Source organism: Carcharodon carcharias, chromosome 6, assembly GCF_017639515.1.
Source record: "Carcharodon carcharias isolate sCarCar2 chromosome 6, sCarCar2.pri, whole genome shotgun sequence".
Classification (NCBI taxonomy): Eukaryota; Metazoa; Chordata; class Chondrichthyes; order Lamniformes; family Lamnidae; genus Carcharodon; species Carcharodon carcharias.
In genome coordinates, this window is record NC_054472.1 from 175,778,303 (window position 1) to 175,797,658 (window position 19,356).

Consider the following 19,356-nt stretch of genomic DNA (forward strand, 5'->3'; position numbering starts at 1 on the left):
ACCATGAAGCACACACACGTTCACACTAAATCACACCTGAAAGACAAGACTCAAACCCATACAGGAAGCCCTGTTACACATGTTCGCTCGGCTCAGCTGGTATCATTCTCAATTTTGAGTCCAAAGGTTGTTGGCTGTAACCTAAGCCAGCAATTCAAAGCAGGCATGTGGGTAAAGATCCCCTGCCATAATTTGAAGAACACCGGGGTGTTCACCAGCTTTTGAGGATAGCATTCCTCCTCAACTACATAGGAGGACAGACTCATAGTGGACTCATGGGAATATCTCCCAGTTCCCCTCAAAGTTGCACACCATCCCGACTTGGGCACTAATTGCTATTCCTTCACCGTCAAAATGCTAGCATGCATTACCTAACAGCATTGTGGGCGGACCTTCACCAAACAGATTGCAGTGGTTCAAAGGGGGGAGGTGGGGTGACAACTCACCATCACCTTCTCAAGGGCAATTAGGATGAGCAATACACACTGGCCTAGCCAGCGACGCCCACATTTCACAAACGAACAAAACATTTTTTTTTAAACAAAGAACTCCGCCAGAAATAGATAGGCTGGCCATTCATTTCTTTGCTGTTGTGGGCAGATTGCCTATTGCTGTTGCCAACAGAGCAACAGTGGATGCATGTCAAAACTAATTCATTTGGAGCATTCGGAGGATGTGACAAGGTGCTATTTAAATACAAGCTGCTTCCAATTCATTGCTTCCTCCAAGTTCCCATGGATACAGCTCACTATCATATGGTCCAGAAAGCCAGGAAAGCTGCACAGGCTTCAGCCATCTTTAATAATACTGTTCAGGGATTAGGCACCAGGAGGCGAGCTAGCTTCATTCTTAGCTGCATGCAATCATTCTTTAAAATCATGTTTTAAAACATTACACATGTTTCTAAAGACAGCAATAATCAGCCAACTGGAGGCTCTTTTTAAACTGTATCCATCATCCACAACCATTTTTAGCTTCTTAAGGTCTTGGATTCTCTTTTTTTTAAAAAAAAAACTTTCATAAGTTAAAAATTATAGAAAGAATTTCAGGCTCCTACAGTCACTTTTAAATAGAAATGTATCCGGTCGCCTGGTGTATCTTGCACCTTTGTCGCTTCTTAGAAAATAAATAAAAAGAAAACCAAGCATAAAGCAACACTTTTATAAAATGGCAATTTTAGCGTCACAGACTCACTATATTTGCTGCGTCTGATCTCATCGGGCGACACTGGCCGCAGCTTTCGCTCAGACTTAATTTCTTCTAATATTCTTTCGTGAAGACTCCGAGGGCGGGGTGGATGTGGCTTTAGTTTCCTTGCAGATGCCTGTGCCCCAGAGAAAATAACAACAGGTAAAAGATCCGACTGGAGAAAGTGCAAAGAGGAAGATTTACAAGGGATGGCATTGGAACTGAGAGATTCCGGCTTTCGGGAAAGACTGAACAGGCTGGTGCTATTTTCGTTAGACAAGAGCACGCTTAGAGTTGACCCGATAGAGACGTTTTTTTTTTAATTATGAAAAGGTTGGATAGGGTCGATGTGGAGAGAATGGCGGAATCTTCCCGGACCCGGAGGAGAGAATTTGGAGGTGGGGCCGGGAGCAAAGTTTGAACTCGCGTGTCAGGTCGGCACCCCGAAGTGTTACTGACTCCAAGCAATCTTTCCGAAAGTGGGCTCAATATGCCTGGGGTTACCCGCCCAGCAGCAGCAGGTAGGCAATTAAGGGAGAATTGGGGGAACGTTGCTGACATTACTGGGATCTTCCCAGCGTCTGATCAGCCCCCGCTGAGTCAGGAGGTGGCAGGGCCATTGCTGCCTTCTGTCAATGGCCCCATGAATGTGCCGCTAAAGTGCAAAGGCGTTAGCCATAACCCCCATCTTGTGGAGGGGTTTCTCCTCCGCACTGATGACCCTAACAAACTGTGGGCCTTCCATTATTTTCAAATATTAATCAGGCTTCCAAGGGCACCTCCATTTTGAGATGCCCTCATGCTACCCTACCTGCCTCAGCAATGCCCACCTCTGCCAGTGGAGCTGCTGTCCATGAAGTGCTGCAGGCCCTCCTATTGGACCTTCTACCTCAGGAACCCACCCACCGTCCTTAATTGGACAGTCAAAGCAGAAATGCCCTGGTCATTTTCTAACTGTCAGTGCACCTCTGACCCTCGTGGGGTTGGAACCAGAAATGGTCCGGACACCTGAAATTTTTCAAAGGCTATAAGATTCCACACTGCGATCCCACTTGTGAGAGAATCCGTAGGTCATGAGTAATAAATCCAATAGGGAAATGAGGAAATATTTCTTTACTTAGAGAGTGAATAGAATGTGGAATTCGCTGCCACGGGAAGTAATTGTGGCAAGCAGCTTAGATACTTCCAAAAGGAAACTAGGTACTAGATCTGCATCTGAAATGCTGTAACCTGCAAGGCTACGGACCAGGTGCTGGAAAGTGGGACTAAAATGAGCGGCTAGTTTCTTTTTTTTTCTTTTCGGCCAATGCAGACACGATGGGCTGAATGGCCTCTTTCTGCCCCGTAACTTTTCTATGGTTCTGCGGAATAGAAAAGCTGAGATGAGTTAGGTGAAATGGGAGGAAACGCTTGTGGGGCATAAACCTATTTGGCGGAACTGTCTGTTTCTGTGCTGCATCTTCTAATTCTATGTGTAACCAGCAGTAATTATAACATCCAGGGGCAGAATTTTTGGGTTAGCATTGCGGGCGCACGCCCAACCCGATTGTGTGGGATGACGCAGGGCAAGGGTCCCAATGTCATCCTGTGCTCAAGTGCCATTTCGGTCGGTGGGCACGCGCAAAAATCGGAAGCGCACCAGCTGACAATTAACAGGCCTATTAAGGTCATTAAAGTTGTAATTGTCTCTGATTTTTCATGGTCCTTCCAACCTTTTCATGAAACCTCATCCAAAGGCGGGATGAGGTTTCCGTTATTAAATGAGAAAAAAAAAATCTATGGACAGCATTTTTTATCATGAGTATGCTCAGGTGACTGATTGTGATGCTTGGACATTTGTTTCCTGACTTTACAAACTTTATTGAGCTGTTTTCAAGTCTTCAGCTCCCTGAGGCAGCTCCCTGCCTTCGGGGAGCTTTCATTCAGCGCTCGCCCACGCCCGCATTTACGTCAGAGCCCAACCTTCTCCCGCCCCGCCCCAGCAGGACTGAATATTTCAGCGCATGCTTCACACAGGCTGGCCATTAAGTGAAATTGTGGTCGGGGGCTGATCGTAGTTAGTAGTCCGTTCCCCGGCGGATCCCCTATCCGCTGATCACGCCTGCCCACCGACCTAAAAATTCTGCTCCAGGTGATCATTATTTCATGATATTGTTAAGACCCTCATAGAAACTAATAACTTTTAAAAAGAGATGAATTTCCCAGAAACTGAAGGAAAGAACCAAATGTCAAGATATCGTATTTTAAGACTTTAACTTTAACAAAAAAACTAAAACCAGCATAGATCAAACATTATTGAACAGGCAAATAATATATTGAATGAAAGAAAAGGTTATTTTGCATTAACTACATAATGCAACCAAAATAGGTATTACAAAACCCTTTTGCTGTGAGCCATGCTGCTAGCAGATATGTAGCATTACAGGAACAATCACTCTGTTCTCCAGCAGGTTCACTCTTCATGCCACGCCAGATTGAAACTTCCAGTATCCTTCGACAATCATTCCACTCCTGTTCCAGTTTTCCAGAAATGATTTTCACCAGCAAGGCACACCTTGACGAATCTCTATTCCTTAGATCTTCAAGAGCCTTGTCCATTCTGTTCCCTTCCTTCCGAACAGAAACTGACCTCTCACAAGCATCCTGCTTGGTTGTTAACAGAAAATAATTCTTCCCTGCTCTTCATAGCAGTAGCTCCTTTGTTTCTCTGCTTCTCAAACAGCAGCAATATTTTTTCTGTGAGATATTGTGAAAAAGGTTAAAATTGCCACACCCATCTTAGTGGGTTTCTCTTCAAGTTTCTCTCCCCATGGTAACACGATCACATGGGCATGTTTCCAGGATAAGGTGTTTATTCAGAATTCTCTGTTTTAGGTAAGTGAAAGGTACATTTTAAAACATAACCATCTTATAAAGTTCAGCGTTCATGACAAAATGTCATGAGGCACGACTCAAAGGGACTATTGACAAATATATAATATTGCTTATTAGACTTAAAATGTTCTTTTACTATTTGTATACTATATATTGTATTTAATTAAGAGGAAGCTAAATAAATGCATGAGGGAGAAAGGAACAGAGGAATATGGTGATAGGGTTAGATGAAGTAAGGTGGGGAGCAGCATGTGTGAAGCATGAACACAAGCAAACATCTGTTGGGCTGAATGGCCTGTTTCTATGCTATAAATGCTATGCAATTATTACATTTCATCATAAGGAGACTTGTATTTATATAGTGCCTTTCACGACCACCAGGCATCCCAAAGTGCTTTACAGCCAATTAAGTAAGCACTTTTGAGTGCTAATTAACTGGTGTAATGTAGGAAAGGCAGCAGCCAAATTGCTCTAAGCTAGCTCCAACAATATGATAATGATCAGATAATCTGTGTTTGTGGTGCTGGTTGAGGGATAAATATTGGTCAGGATAACGCCCCTGCTTTTCTTAAAAATAGTGTCCTTTTTTGTCCCCCCGAGAGGGCAGACAGGGACTTGGTTTAATGCATCAGCTGAAAAATGGCAGCTTCAATAGTGTAGCACTCTCTCAGTACTGCACTGGGTGTCAGCCTTGATTTTTTGTGCTAAATGTTGTTACACTTGAATTGACTTTAAATACACTCCTTGGGAGTCAGTAGCTTAATAAATGTAAATGAGTCTGACAAGCACAAAATCCCTTACTGCTTACTCCAGTGGACAAGTCAAACATCTTCAATGCGTTCCTCACATTTAAAATTCCGGTCAGAGAAATCACCTAAATTACAGAAAGCTCAAGTAACTTTCTGAGCGTATGATTCACATTCATGGTTTACACTGTCACCCAGGCTATTCAGGCTGCTTCGCAAGTCAGCCATGGCTGTCCTGCATTCTAACAAGATCTGCAACACTCACGGGGTTTAATGGAGGTCTTGAGCGAATAAAGTCCAGGATCATTTCGTGGGCACTTTTCTTCAGTTTGGGAGGGATGTTGCCATTAACCTGCAGCAGAGGAATGCGAATTAGTCACAGAAATCGTTCCATCTTTTCAAACAGATCATTACTACACCAAGGAGTTGTAAAGGAGCACTTGGATAGGATATTCCCTGGATATACGGAGCTCATGGAGTGGAATCCCAATGGATTCGTCTGACAGGCAGAGCAAAAGAAATACTACAAGAAACAAGTCTCTTCATCAGGAGTGCAAACTGAAAAAAAAATTATCCACAATATCTAACCTGCCATGTTTTCTGTGTGTACCAGCCCAGAATCTCCTGCAACAACGATGACATATGCCAGAAATTTTGCCATCAAAGCGCATCGATCTCCCCATTGCTAATTTATTCCAAAATTTCCTGGCTTTCCAATTAGAATACAACGAGCACGGCTGCAAACCAGAAGTGACACAGTTGCTCTTTTCCAGCAAGTTGAGGTTCTCAAACCTTACTTCCACTCCGCCTCTGGCATGTTTGATGGCAAGGGGGCTGCCAGCCCACCACTGCCTTCCTGCCCACTCCCAACCTGTCCCCAATATTACAAGGGGCGGATACGGCATCCGGCCGCCCACCCACCCTCAGGCCTATTGAATTCCTTAAGTGGACATTTAACTGCTTCTTAAGGGCCACATTCCGCCTCGGGCACAATTTTTCAATCTGTGGGGGAAGGTGGGCGGCCCGGCAGCTTTCACTGCATGGGCTTCTGTCAGGCAACACCCCCCAAGATGGTAACCCCGCTTTGTCTCTCCCATCCAACCTCTCTAAAAAGACCTCCTACCTCCTCCCCCACCTCACTGGGGTCTCACAGCCTTGCCACCCAAAATCCCCAGGCTTGTCCAAGTCAGGTGTCCATCTTCTCTTCTCAGTGACTGCCTGTAGTTCCAGCAGTGGCCACTACTCTCTGCTGCTGAGACTATAGAGCTGACAGCCAATCAGATTCACCAGCAGCTCTCTACGGCAGGACTTTCTGTCCATGAGGGGTGGAAAGCTAAGGATGCCCCCAGTGTATTATCATTGTGGGGCAGCTGGATTACTGGTTTGCATGGTGCTGACCAACCTTAAGTTTGGGAGGGGCGAGTAATCTGTTTAACCCCATAAAATCCACCCCAAGGTAGCAATGTACAGAGTTGATTCCCCTTAAAATCAACAATTCAAGCCCACATTATTCAACATGATCACACACGTTCAGCGCAAGCGTACATGATTTCCAAATTCTGCAAATGTACAAACAGGCCATCCTTTAGAAGCTTAATAACATATGTCCCAATTTTCACTGTTCCTAATATTCAAAACTCTATCAGATAACAATAACAATTTGTATTTACATGGTGCCTTTAACGCAAGTCCCAAGGCAGTTCACAAGAGCATTTGACACTGAGTCACATAAGGAGATATTAGGACAGGTAACCATAAGTTTAGTCAAAGAGGCATGGTATAAAGAGCATTATTAGAACTGCATATGTATTCAAAAGGATCATTAATTCAATCTCCATCATAGAAACATATCAGATGTCAACAAATACTCAGCTAGAATATATCATGAATGAATCTTTTCATTACCCTGCAAGTTGTTAAAATCATGAGAAACATCACACTGCAAGCTGCCTGGGGCTTAAGAGTTAGAATATATTTTCCTTTTAACTGTGTGAAAATCAATGCAAATGTGCCTGTAACGTATGACTTACACGCACTTAATATTCCAAACCCTGAACTACAGATCATGGCAGAGGATTTATTTGTACTTGTGTCTTGCTTTGTTTTGCAAAATATGTTTAAATCTCAAACATTTAAGTCTAAAATAGACTATAATAAACATTTTCCAAGAGAAACGTGTTGCTGAACCTTTCAGGGCAGTTTATTTTTTTTTATATTCATTCATGGGATGTGGGCATCACTGCAAAGCCAGCAATTGTTACCCATCCTTAATTACCCTTGAGAAGGTGGCGATGACCAACCTTCTTAAGTGTAACTGAGTGGCTTACTGAGGCATTACAGGGGGCAATTGAGAGTCAACCACAATGCTGTGGGTCTGGACTCACATTTAGGACAAACCGGGTAAGGATCAATCAAGCAGCTCTATGGACACCGTTTCTGTAACTAGCTTTTTATTCTTGATCTAGTTAATTTAAATTCCCCAACTGTTGTGATGGGTTTCAAACTCATGTCTCTGGATGATTAATCCAGGTCTCTGGGTTACTAGGCCAGTATCATAACCACTATGCTATCTTGATATGAGCATAAGGGTAATGGGTGAATAGGACTTGGTCAAAGTTAGGCTATGGACAGCAGGAACACAAATTTATGTAGCAGTCCCTCTTCCCAAAGTGGAGCACCAGCAGATCCTAGTTTTGGATGGTTCTTTTGAAGCACCCTAAACCTTGTAAGAAGAATTTAATGCTTGTTGACGGGGCCTTGCCCACTGTCTTGAGACCCGCAGGAACCCCATGTTGCCCCTGTTGGGGAAGGCCCACCAGTATTACGTGCCCATCAGGTCTTCCTCAGAATTAAGGATCCCAGGGCTGAAATCCTGCCCCCACACCCCCCGAGAGCTGCCAGCCAATCAGGGTCCAACAGCTCTCCATTGCAGTCAGCATTCCCGGGAGCAGTGGCAGCTGCCGGTAACACATCCACCAGAGGCCCAGGATCAACAGGAGACCCCAGGCCAATGGTGAGCAATTGTGGGGTGGGGGTTCGTAGGGTGAGGGTCACGGCAGGGAGAGGGAGGGGGAAATCAGAGACAAGAGCAGGGGGTTGTATTTCAGTGACACCCACCTTCCCGGTGCTGGGTCACTTGATTACGCTTTGAGTGCCTTTGACCCTCCCTGAGAGCCTTTGGGGTTCCCTGTGTGGTGACTCCCCTGACTGTCGTTGGTTGAATACAGTTGATTGCCCACTTAGGGCCTCAGTTGGTATGCGGGTGGGCAGGCCATCCACGAACCCTCACAGCCCGCAAATAATCGGGCAGGAAGGTAGCACGTTCCCCAAACTGCATCCTCTCACCCGATTAAATGTCCCCCACCCCCAGCCTTCAATATGTCTTCAATACATGGCAGGAAAGAAATTTTCCGGGTTGATCAGTCTTTAGCTGATTGGTTGCAAACAATCATTTTTTAATAGGTCTTGATGCATGTAATGATGTGGGGAGGGAGTCAGTCTTCTCAGGGTCTGTGCTAGTAAAAAGACAAATTCAGAACTGTCCCATCAACATTAAGGATGTCTACAGTTACTGTAAAACACACATTGCAGGACAGTAACAATTACTTTTAGGCTGAAACTTGGCTTTACCCCTTGTTGGCATGCTACAGTGCTAACTCATGGGGATGGAGTGATGCAGAGGGAAACTCTCTAAGCTCTTGATGCTACACTTCCTTAACAGGCATAGCCACCAAATGAAGTGGTTGAGGTGGTCGGGCAATGCATTACTCCAATACTTAACATGTTTGTCTGCCACATCCGTGTCCCCTCGGCCTTGCTGAGGGCTCCCAATGCTTTGCAGGACTCTCCAAAAGCTGTCTGAATTTTTGTCCCAAACTGCACAACATCCCTTTAACTAAATTGAAAAGTCCCAGGTATGATAGGAATAGGCTGAATGGCCTCCTTCTGTAATGCAAACTACTGTGGTACAATGGACACAAATAGATGGGAAGCAAAGAGTTTCTGCGGCATAGAGCAGACAGATGGAGAGGTCTTGGAGTGATGGAGCAGCTAGGAGTGAGTCAAGCTTGTGGAAATATATAGCACTAGCTGCCTTGAAATATTAGATTTCCAACCTTCCCCTGAGGTTTACTGTTATACATCATGAGAAACATCACATAATAAAGAGTTATTTTCAACTTCACTTTATTGATAGAGTGTCTTGCCTGACAGAAGTGCATGTTGGAAGGTCAGGTGCGTGCTGACATGATCTAACAATCATCAGTTTCAATGGTTTAAATTAATGCCACCCCCTCAGGATTACAACAAGTATAGGCCCCTGGGATTATCCTCCTTTAGAGCAGAGAAGGTTAAGTGCAGCTTTGAAAGTGATGTTCAAATAATGAAGGCTTTTGATAGAGTAAATAAAGAGAAAATGTTTCGTCATTAGCCAGATGATACAGATTTAAGATTATTACCAAATGAACCAGAGGAGCACGTACTTTTTTTTTTACACAGTGAGCTGTGATGATCTGGAATTTTTTACCTGAAAGAATGATGGAAGCAGATTCAATAGTAACTTTCAAAAGGAAATTGGTTAAGTACTTGAAAAAGAATGGTTTGCAGAGTTATAGGGAAAGAGGAGGAGGAGTGGACTAATTGGATAGCTTTTACAAAGAGCCAGGAAATGCACAATGGGCTCAATGGCAGTAAGATTCTATGGTATCCAATTTTCCTAAATTGAAAGTTAGCATTTGATTCAAATATGTTTCCATCTGTTTCTAGATCAATAAGTTTATCCATGCTAACAGTTTGATCATTTAATCCATGTTGATAGCAACTGCGGTATCACTGTAAAATTACTCTTTAACATTGCTCAGTGACTGGAATTGGCAATTGACTCAATTCGTTTCCCTTTGGTTTAGAAGCTCATTTAAAGCTGTTCAGGGAGCTTACAGTTTTGATTAATCCTCAACTTATTAACCTTTAAGTGTTTCTTTTAGGATTCACATTGCAAATTTGCCTTTAATCCTTCTTAGCAGTTTATTCATTAATGTTTCAGTTAAGTTCTGGGTGTTTTGGGTTGTGTCACGTGACTTCACCTCAGTTAATAAAACTTAATGGATGCAGTTGTAGGTATATGTTGCATGGAACAACTGACTTCTCCAGTGACCCCTACATGGAACAGCAAGTTAACATCCTCCCCATGTACACTGAAGCAACTTCAATGTGAACATAGAGCTGAGCAGTCCAAATAACAATTTGCACAGCTTAAATTACACCTTTCCAGCAATTTCTAGCCCATTATGTTCCTTCTTTGCATCTTGGAATCATACAGCATAGAAGGAGGGCATTTGGCCCATAATCCCTGTGCTGACTCTTTAAAAGAGCTATCCAATTAGTGCTACCCCCTTGGCCTGTACACTTTTCTAGTTTAAGTATTTAACCAATTCCCTTTTGAGGGTTACCGTTGTATTTGCTTCCAACACTCTTTCAGGCAGTGCTTTCCAGATAATAACAACTCGCTGAGTGAATAAAATTCTCCTCATCTTGCCCCTGACTTTTTTTGGGTGAATTATCTTAAATCTGTGTGCTCTGGTTACTGGCCTTCCTTTTAGTGGAAACTATTTCCCCCTACCTGCTCTATCAAAAGCCCTCATCATTTTGAACACTTCTAGTAAGTCTCCTATTGGCTCTCTTTGCTCCAAGGAGAACAATCCCAACTATTCTAGTCCATCCCATAGAAACATAGAAAATAGAAGCTGGAATAGGTCATTCAGCCCTTCGAGCCTGCTCCGCCACTCAATATGATCATGGCTGATCCACTATCTCAACGCCACACTCCTGCGTTCTCTCCCCATACCCCTTGATGCCTTAAGAGATGAGAAGTCTATCTATTTCCTTCTTAAATATATTCAGTGACTTGGCCTCCACAGCCCTCTGTGGTAGAGAATTCCAAAGGTTCACCACCCTCTGAGTTGAAGCATCTCAGTCCTAAATGGTCTACCCCTAATCCTGAGACTGTGACCCCTTGTTCTAGACCCCCACAGCCAGAGGAAATATCATCCCTGCAACCGGTCTGTCCATCCCTGTAAGATTTTACGTGTTTCAATGAGGTCTCCTTTCATTCTTCTAAACTCCAGTGAATACAGGCTGAGTTGGCCCAATCTCTCTTCATACGACAATCCTGCCATCCCAGGAATCAGTCTGGCGAACCTTCACTGCACTCCCTCTATGGCAAGGGTATTTTTTTTTAGGTAAGGAGACCAAAACTGCACACAGCACTCCAGGTGCAGTCTCACTAAGGCCCTGTACAGCAGCAGTAAGACATCCTTGCTCCTGTACTCAAGTCCTCTCGCAATGAAGGCCAACATAACATTTGGCTCCCATTCATTAGAATGCTATTTTCCTTCAGAAGAATATAAGAACGCGTGAACTAAGAGCAAGATTAAGCCCTACAGCCCCTCGAGCCTGCTGCACCGTTCTATAGATCAGGGCTAAACCCTGCCCTATCTATAAGACCATAAGATAAGAGCATAAAAAAATAGGAGCAGCATTGGCCATACAGCCCCTTGAGCCTGCTCTTGCCATTCAGTATGATCATGGCTGAACTCCTACATTAACTGCACTTTCCCAACCTATCCTCTTATCCCTTGATTCCCTTAGTGCCCAAAAATCTCAGACTTGAATGTACTCATTAACCAAAAGCCCTCCGGAGTAGAGAATTGTAAAGCTCCAGATGTCTCTATGGATGCTGCTTTAACGGTTATTAGATTCTATTCTCAGACAGCAAGAGGCATAACCTACACTGGCTTTCCTTCTGTTGAAGATAAAGCATCAGCTAAGCACATCCACAAGAACCAGAAAAGCTAACCCAATGAGGTTAGCCTACAGTGTGTGTTCAAATGTCAGTGAAGGCTGAATAAGAGCCCAATGCTCTGAAGTAGCTGGATTCAAACATCAGCCAAAATTGAATGAGAGTAGAGCAGTCTGGGAATGCTCAAGGTTGGTCCTTATTTCAGGTATTCTTCTGCCTTGTTTTCCTAACAGGATGAAATGCCATTTGAGGCTAGCTGGGTTCAAATAGCATCCAAGGTTAAGAATCTAATGTGCCATTACTAGAATACATAGAACATTTTTCTAATTCTTTTAAAAAGCAGAATAAGTTATCATTTTTATACTTGTGGTTAATTTCTGTATCCAGCATTGAACAACAATATGGAACATTTTGATCATCTCATTTCTTTAACATAAATTTGTTTACATTACAAGTTGATGTTTAAGACCACTGATTTGCCACACCCCCTTTTGAACATTAACAGGAATACTGGAGGCAGGGCAGAGGGCAGACCAGGTTCCCCGATACATGGACTATGCTGCCAGTATCCGTGAGGCCTTGTAAAGGGTAGAACCTCTATTCCCCCATTACAAACTCACTGATGTTAGAGGGAATCTAGCTAGGGGGAGGATGGGGTGGGGGGAAGGCACACCAAGTTTTGCCTTGAGCAAAGTGGAGCACCTTTTTCCTGACTCCCTTATAACGATGACTGATCTTACCATGTGAATCCAGCACCCCCATCAGGTGGTACCAATGGGCGGTAACTTCATGGTCATGTGCTGGAGGGACCTGTAGAACAGAGAAGCTCCCACTGATGCTGCACAGTCTGCAGGAGCATCAGTAGAGACAACCAGCAGGCACAATCCTAGCATAAGTAGAGGAATCACATTGTCTTCTTGTTGCTGTTCATTACCAACTTGGACTAATTAGAGAGGCCATTGGCACGTCTGAATAAATTGAATAATTTCTATAAATGGCATTTATTAAAACCAACATATTAAAACCAGAATGATTATCACTCCTCATGAATGAAGTACTTCTCTGAAGAGATCACCAGTCAAGCTGACTGAAAGATGTGTTCCAATCTAACTGGAGGCATATGGCACATCAATGGTGCTAAAGCCGGACAAATAGTTCCAATTAATTTTATCTATGCCAAACTGGGGCAGACTCAAAACAGATCAATGCGTATTAACCATGTTGTGGAGACAGTTCATTACAGAGCCATAGAAATGGGTTTAAAGTGTAAATAAAATATCAACCACCAATGGAAAAAGAGAGTTACCAAGGTCCAACTCATTAGTGATTTGCCAGGTTTTCCATGCTGCCCTTCCCCTCTGTTCTACTGCTTCCATTTACACCTCCTCCAGGCCCACCTTTTGTTTCTTTACTTTTCCCATCCTCACTCTTTCTGCCTTGCACCATTATCCCTAATGCCATTTAATCAATCCTTCCCGCCAGCCTATCACAGAACTTGCCTTCTGTTCTTTCCTCCTTCCTTCCTCTTCCTGGGATCTGCATTTGCAAATGGAGAATATTTTGTCACACCCCTCACTGGTGCCTCCGGGATGCTGGACAGGCTCTGGGGAGTCAGGAGATGAGTCACTTGCTGCAGAATTCGCAGGCTCTGGCCTAGTCTTGTTGCCACAACATTTATATGGCCAGTTCATTAAGTTTCTCAATGGTGAGGCCCAGGATTTTGGTGCTGGGGTATTCAGTGGTGGTAATGCTATTGAATGACAAGGGGAGATGGTCATGGAAATGGTCTTTGTCTGGCACTTGTGTGGTGCAAATGTTACTTGCCACTTATCAGCCCAAGACTGAATAACATCTCGGTGTTCTGCACATGGGCAAAGACTGCTTCGTTATCTGAGGACTTGCAAATGGCACTGAACAGTGTGCAAACATCCCCAATTCTGACCTTATGATGGACAGAAGGTCATTGATAAAGCAGCTGATGATGGTTGGGCGTAAGGCACTACCCTGGAAAACTCCTCCAGTGATGTCCTACGGTTGAGGTGATTGACCTGGAACAACCATACAACCATCTTCCTTTGTATTGCTGAAAAAAAGAGACATGTCGAAGTTTTTCGTCTTACATTCACCAGGACACCTCGCAAGAATACCAATATAAGGAGGAAACAACAATTTACACTGTATGTGAAGATAGAGCTGATTGGTTTACAAGTGGCATTGCCATGGAGAATTGATGGTGAATGACAGTTAACTGCCAAGCATTGTTTGAAATTTAAACCAAGCAGCTTGACCCTGATTGGTTAAGGCATGGCCCTGAGGAACGAGTCAGCGAATGGCTGTCACTTATTTTGTTTAGCACAATGCGTGTCCATGTTCTTTCTGTCTGCAAAGAACAGAGCCCTATGTATTATTATATGTAACTTCCAGTACACACAAATGCGCCAAACTGCGAACCTGACTGACAATCTCAAATTGGTTGTCAATGTAATTCTTAGCACACTGAGGATTATTTAGCAAACGTTGTCCAATCACGGAATAACATTTAGTTTTGGACACTGTGGGCTGAAGTTTGCTGTTGGTGAGCAGGGGGGCGGGGCCTGCTTGCCGACACGCAAAATGACGTCGGGGGAAACCCCCACATCAACCTGCCCCATTTAAATTTTCAGGAAGGTCGGGGGGGCAGCAAAATCAGCTGCAGGCCTGCCGACATGTCAATGGCCAATTGAGGCCATTGACAGGATCATTAAAACACTTAAAGGACCTGCCCGTCCAACCTTAAGGATGCCAGGAGCCCCGGCGGCTAATAGAAAAAACATGAAACCTTATCCACCGGCGGGATGAGGTTTCATGTTGGGATTTAAAAAGTTGAATAAAGTTTTGATGAAATTTATTAACATATCCCATCTTGTGTGACATTGTCACATGAGGGGGACATATTAAGGATTTTTTTCTAGTTTTAATGTTTATACAGCTGTCAGTGTTTTCCCTGAGGCAGCACTTAGCCTCAGGGAGATGTGCGCTCTTTCATGCGCATGCGTGAGAGAGCGCACTCTTGCATTTGGGGAATCCCTCCCACCCGCACAGGAAGCATATAGCGCTTCCCGCCGGGTATCATGCTGGGCGGGCCTTAATTGGCCCGCCCACTTACAATTGCGGCAGGGCCCGCTTCTCTGACGGGGATCGGCTCCCTGCCCGCTGGAGATCGGGTCAGGCCCGCCCGCCCGACAGGCAGAGAATTCTGTCCTGTGTTTTGAGTTTTTCAAGTACGGGCTGGTTGTGTACGGTCTGTACCTTGCTCATTGCGAAAAGCAGCTGGGATATGCTGTTTGATACAATCCACCAGCCTTTGGGACATGCGGCCTATGTACCTAGCATCACACTGGCACTGAAATTCATACTCTTTTGTGTGATAGGTAGAATGTCTTTTTGGCTTGACAGCAACATCTTGTTAGTGGTGAATACTGCTCATGTTACTACTGTATAGTCGCAGCGTGAAACAGCTAGCTTCACCTATTGCTCAAATGTTTGAGTTACCTTGCCCTTCCAGGGTAATCTGAGGTAGACTGGGTACTTTTCAGGGCCAAAAGTGACAGCCTTAGGCCTGTTCTTGAGTTTGCATAATATACAGCGTGAAATGATCTGATCAGGGTAGCCATTATCCTGCAGGATGTCTTTGATGCACCAAGCATCAAGCTTGCACGGTGAGGGGCTTGGACCCTATTAATTAGGTTGCCTATAAGACCAATCTTATAGTGTGTGGAACTATAAGAATCCCAATGCGTATACTGACCAGTGAAGGTAGGCTTGCAGTTGGCCGTGGTAGAGAAACCCCTGGCAGATTTCTCAACTAGTACATCAAGGAAGGGGAGTTCATTTGACTGCTCCATTTCAAAGGGGAATTTGAGCGCAGGATGGAGCCCATTAAGACATGGTCTTCATCTGAGATGTTCGTGTCTAAATTGGATTCAATCTTATGAACAGTTTTTTTTAATTCTTTCTTGGGGAGTGGGCATTGCTTCCAAGACCAGCATTTGTTGCCCATCCCTAACTGCGCTTGAACTGAGTGGCTTGCTCAGCCATTTCAGAGGATGGTTAAGAGTCAACCACATTGCTGAGGGTCTAGAGGCACATGTAGGCCAGATTGGTTAAGGATGGCAGATTCCCTTCCCTACAAGACATTGATGAACCAGATGGGTTTTTACGACAATGGATGATAGTTTCATATATAATAAAAACAGAAAGTGCTGGAAAAACTCAGCAGTTCTGGCAACATCTGTAAAGCAAGAAACAGAGTTAACATTTCAATGCAAGTCCAATGCAACTTCTTCAGAACTGAAAAGGGGCAGAGGATTATGCTGTTGAAAAAGCCGGGAGGGTCAGGTGGGGAAAAAGTGAAGGTCAGGGATAGGTTAGAAAATGGTAATGGTAGCAGTACATGAACAAAGCATTGGCCCAGAGTAGGTGTTAATAGCAGAACAAAGGTCATGTTGTCTGAAAGCAAAACATGAGAACAAAACTCAGGCTGTCACTGGAGGAAAATATAAAAAGGAGGATAGAGTTCATGGTCTGAAGTTGTTGAATCCTATGTTGACCCCAGAGGTGCTGTTCCTCAAACTTGAGCTGGGTTTCACTGGGACATTGCAGCAGGCCGAGGACAGTGCTGTGAGTTATGAGAACAAGTTTGAGGCTTAAAACTCGAGACTTAGGGCGGAATTGATCCAGACTTGAACTAGGTGTGGTAGCGGGCATGGAAAATGACGTTTTACCACCAGCCGCTGTATTGTCCCCTCCCCAGTGTGTCCTGCCTCATTTACGATGCATTCATGGGGAACACGCCGGATCGCTGGTGGGCAGTCTCGGAATTGCCCACAGAGCCGTGACCTCAGTGCGTCCTCGCTCCGGGCGCCATATTTAAAGTGCACCAGAGTGCAGCCCGCTTCATGTCTACAGACCAGGACTACTCCAGGCAACAGATGACCCTGAAAGCAAAGGCGGCGGCAGCCCCCAAATTTAGTGACGCCTCTGGATGCAATGGAAGGCCACCATGATGCCCCCTCCCCCAACTGTGCCTGCAGGAGGTTACCGGCCTGGACACCTCTGGGTCATTCATTCAGGAATCTCAGAAACTGTCCACTTCCTCTGAGTATCCTTCGCCTGTGACCCCCCTCAACCTCACCCTCTATCACCGCAGAGGGAACAGCTGGCTCACAGGGGGACAGCCAAAGCAAGCCCTCAGGCCTTGGCTCTCCAAAGGAAGTCATCAGAGGCAACAGGGCCAACCACAACACAGGCTGTCTCCACCCCTGCTGCGGATGTCAGGGTAGCACCTAGAAGAAGTGGTAGCCTAGAAAAGTTGAGAAATTCTGATTACAAGTGGTTACATGGGTGAATACATTTTGTCACTTTATATTCTGAAAATATATTCACTTTCACTGAATAATACGTAATGTTGTCTTTCAGCTTTATTGACAGGCTTGGTGAGACCTCCCACTGCATTTGGCCCCCTCCTCCCCCCTCCCAGCCGCCACTAGCAGTTCAGCTGCACGCAGCTGGCAATGAGTGACTCTGGAGGGAGAAGTGTCTGTGGCAGGGCCTTTTGGAGTCTTGTGCAAGCTCTCTCCCACACATGCAGAGCCTTCATCCATCGCACTCATCTTACTGTCCCGAGCATGATGGAGTTCTCTTTCACTTGTCCATTGGAGCTGACTGCATTTCCGCTCACCATTGACTGCGCTCCCATGCAGCACCTGCGCCTGACCAACACGAGTCTCCACTCACTTTCGATTTCGACAGCCATGGTCGTGCTCAAATGTGTTGTCAGCTCCCCACCCATTCTCCTTACCCAGCCACCCATGTCTTTTCCCCCCGTCACTGCTGACCGCCCACCCCCCCGGCATCACTTTCCACCTCCCCACCATCATTTACCAACCTGAACCCTTGTTATTCCAGGATGGTCAGGTGAACGTGCACTTTCCCTATCTTCCTGAGAATCCCACCCCCATTCATGTTGACCTCCCCGGCCTCCTCCTTCCTGCCCCCAGGGTCCGTGTCTGCCTCCGAGTCCCCAACAACCACTCTCGCCATCCCTTCTACCGATACTGACGTATCGTCACCCTCCCACCCTACCAGCTCCCTCTGCCCACTCTCACACTCACCATTCCTTCTTACCACGCCCACCCTCAGTTCGCTTCCCAGGAGGCAGTCACTGACTCCCTTGCACATTCGCCTGGACACAGAAGGCTGTGGAGGCCAGGTCATTGAGTGTATTTAAGACCGAGATCGATAGGTTCTTGATTGGTAAGGGGATCAAAGGTTACAGGGAGAAGGCAGGAGAATGGGGTTGAGAAACTTATCAGCCATGATTGAATGGCGGAGCAGACTCGATGGGCCGAATGGCCTAATTTCTGCTCCTATGTCTTATGGTCATCTCCCCCTTATTCCCTTCTCTATCCTTACTCCCTCCTCCCCCTCCCAGCCTCATTCCCCAACACCCTCATTTCCCCCTCCCAACCTCACACCCCCCGACACCTTTGTCCCCCTCCTCCCAACCGATACACCTTCCCCTCCCACTCACACCCAGAGCTTCCTCTCCCCACCCTCGCACTGGGATTCTAGAAACTGGCAAAAGAGCCTGTAGTGTACTGAAAATCACATTGTGCATTTTGTCCACTTAAGGCCACCATACACATGTACCAGCAGTGGAATTCTAGAAGGAAAATTAAAGAATCAATTTTTTACTAGCACGTGCTTCTTACAGAATCTTGCTGAATCCTAGGCTGGGATTTTTCTCTTGTCAGGCAGGCTGGGTGGGGGTGGACAGAGTCACATGAGGAGATGTGTTTTATAACATTTTTAAAATCTTTATTTTTAATTTTTCATGTCTTAATTTCCCTGAGGCAGCTCTGCCTCAGGGAGCTTTTCCAGCATGCACCTGCGCGCCTGCGCAAACTTGCGCTCTTGCCCTCCTCCCCCCTCACGCAGGAGCTCTGAGTGCTGCCCCCGCGCGTTACATGCTAAGTGGCCCGCCAGCGTGAAATCACGGTCCGGCCCCTATCGAGGGTGGCTTCCCAATCGCTCCCGCTCGCCCGACGAGGAAAAAATCCTGGTCTAGGATTCAGTAAGATTCTGTAAAAAGCAGAACTGCTGCACGTGCTATTAAAAAAATTGATTCTTTAATTTTCCTTCTACAATCCCACATGAGTATGATTGCTTTAAGTGGAAATGAAATGCACAATGCGATTTTCAATACACTACTGGCTCTTTTGCCAGTTTGGACCAAGGCTATAATGAAGTCTGGAGCTGAATGGGCCTGGCAGAATTCAAACCTAGCATCAGTGAGCAGGTTATTGGTAAGTGATAGCAACATTGATGACGCCTTCCATCAATTGATTGGAAATAGGCAGATGGGTGGTAATTCGGCGGATTGGATTTGTCCAGCTTTATGTGGATTAATCGGATAGCCCTATCATAGAGTTGCTACAGTGATGGCCTCCTTCTGTGCCACATTATTCTATGACTCTGTGAAACTCGAAATTCAGGTCTGGCTGAGCAGAAACACTTTCAGATCTGCTTCAATGCAGTGAAGAACTGGTGCCATCAGTGCCAAAATCGATCAGCTGCAGCCTCAGGCATGCTGTTAATGGTTGGTTGATTTATGTTGCTAAAGATACACAGGTGATGGGCATTGTTTGATTAAGGACATATAGAGACAGTCTACTGGGTTAATGGGTTAGTAGTCAGAGATTTGTAATGCTG

At 45.2% G+C, this 19,356-nt stretch overlaps 1 protein-coding gene across 2 annotated transcripts in view; it reads right to left on the reverse strand.

Moving 5' to 3' along the window:
* The window catches only part of LOC121279334 (protein spire homolog 1-like), a 278,331-nt gene that overhangs the window by 79,290 nt on the left and 179,685 nt on the right, over positions 1-19,356 (reverse strand). For both annotated transcript variants that reach the window (XM_041190495.1, XM_041190494.1), the window contains exons 7-8: positions 5,074-5,160; positions 1,195-1,324 (exon numbers count right to left, since the gene is read on the reverse strand). In XM_041190495.1, coding sequence (XP_041046429.1) covers positions 1,195-1,324; positions 5,074-5,160 — 217 coding nt within the window. The remainder of the gene's footprint in view (positions 1-1,194; positions 1,325-5,073; positions 5,161-19,356) is intronic.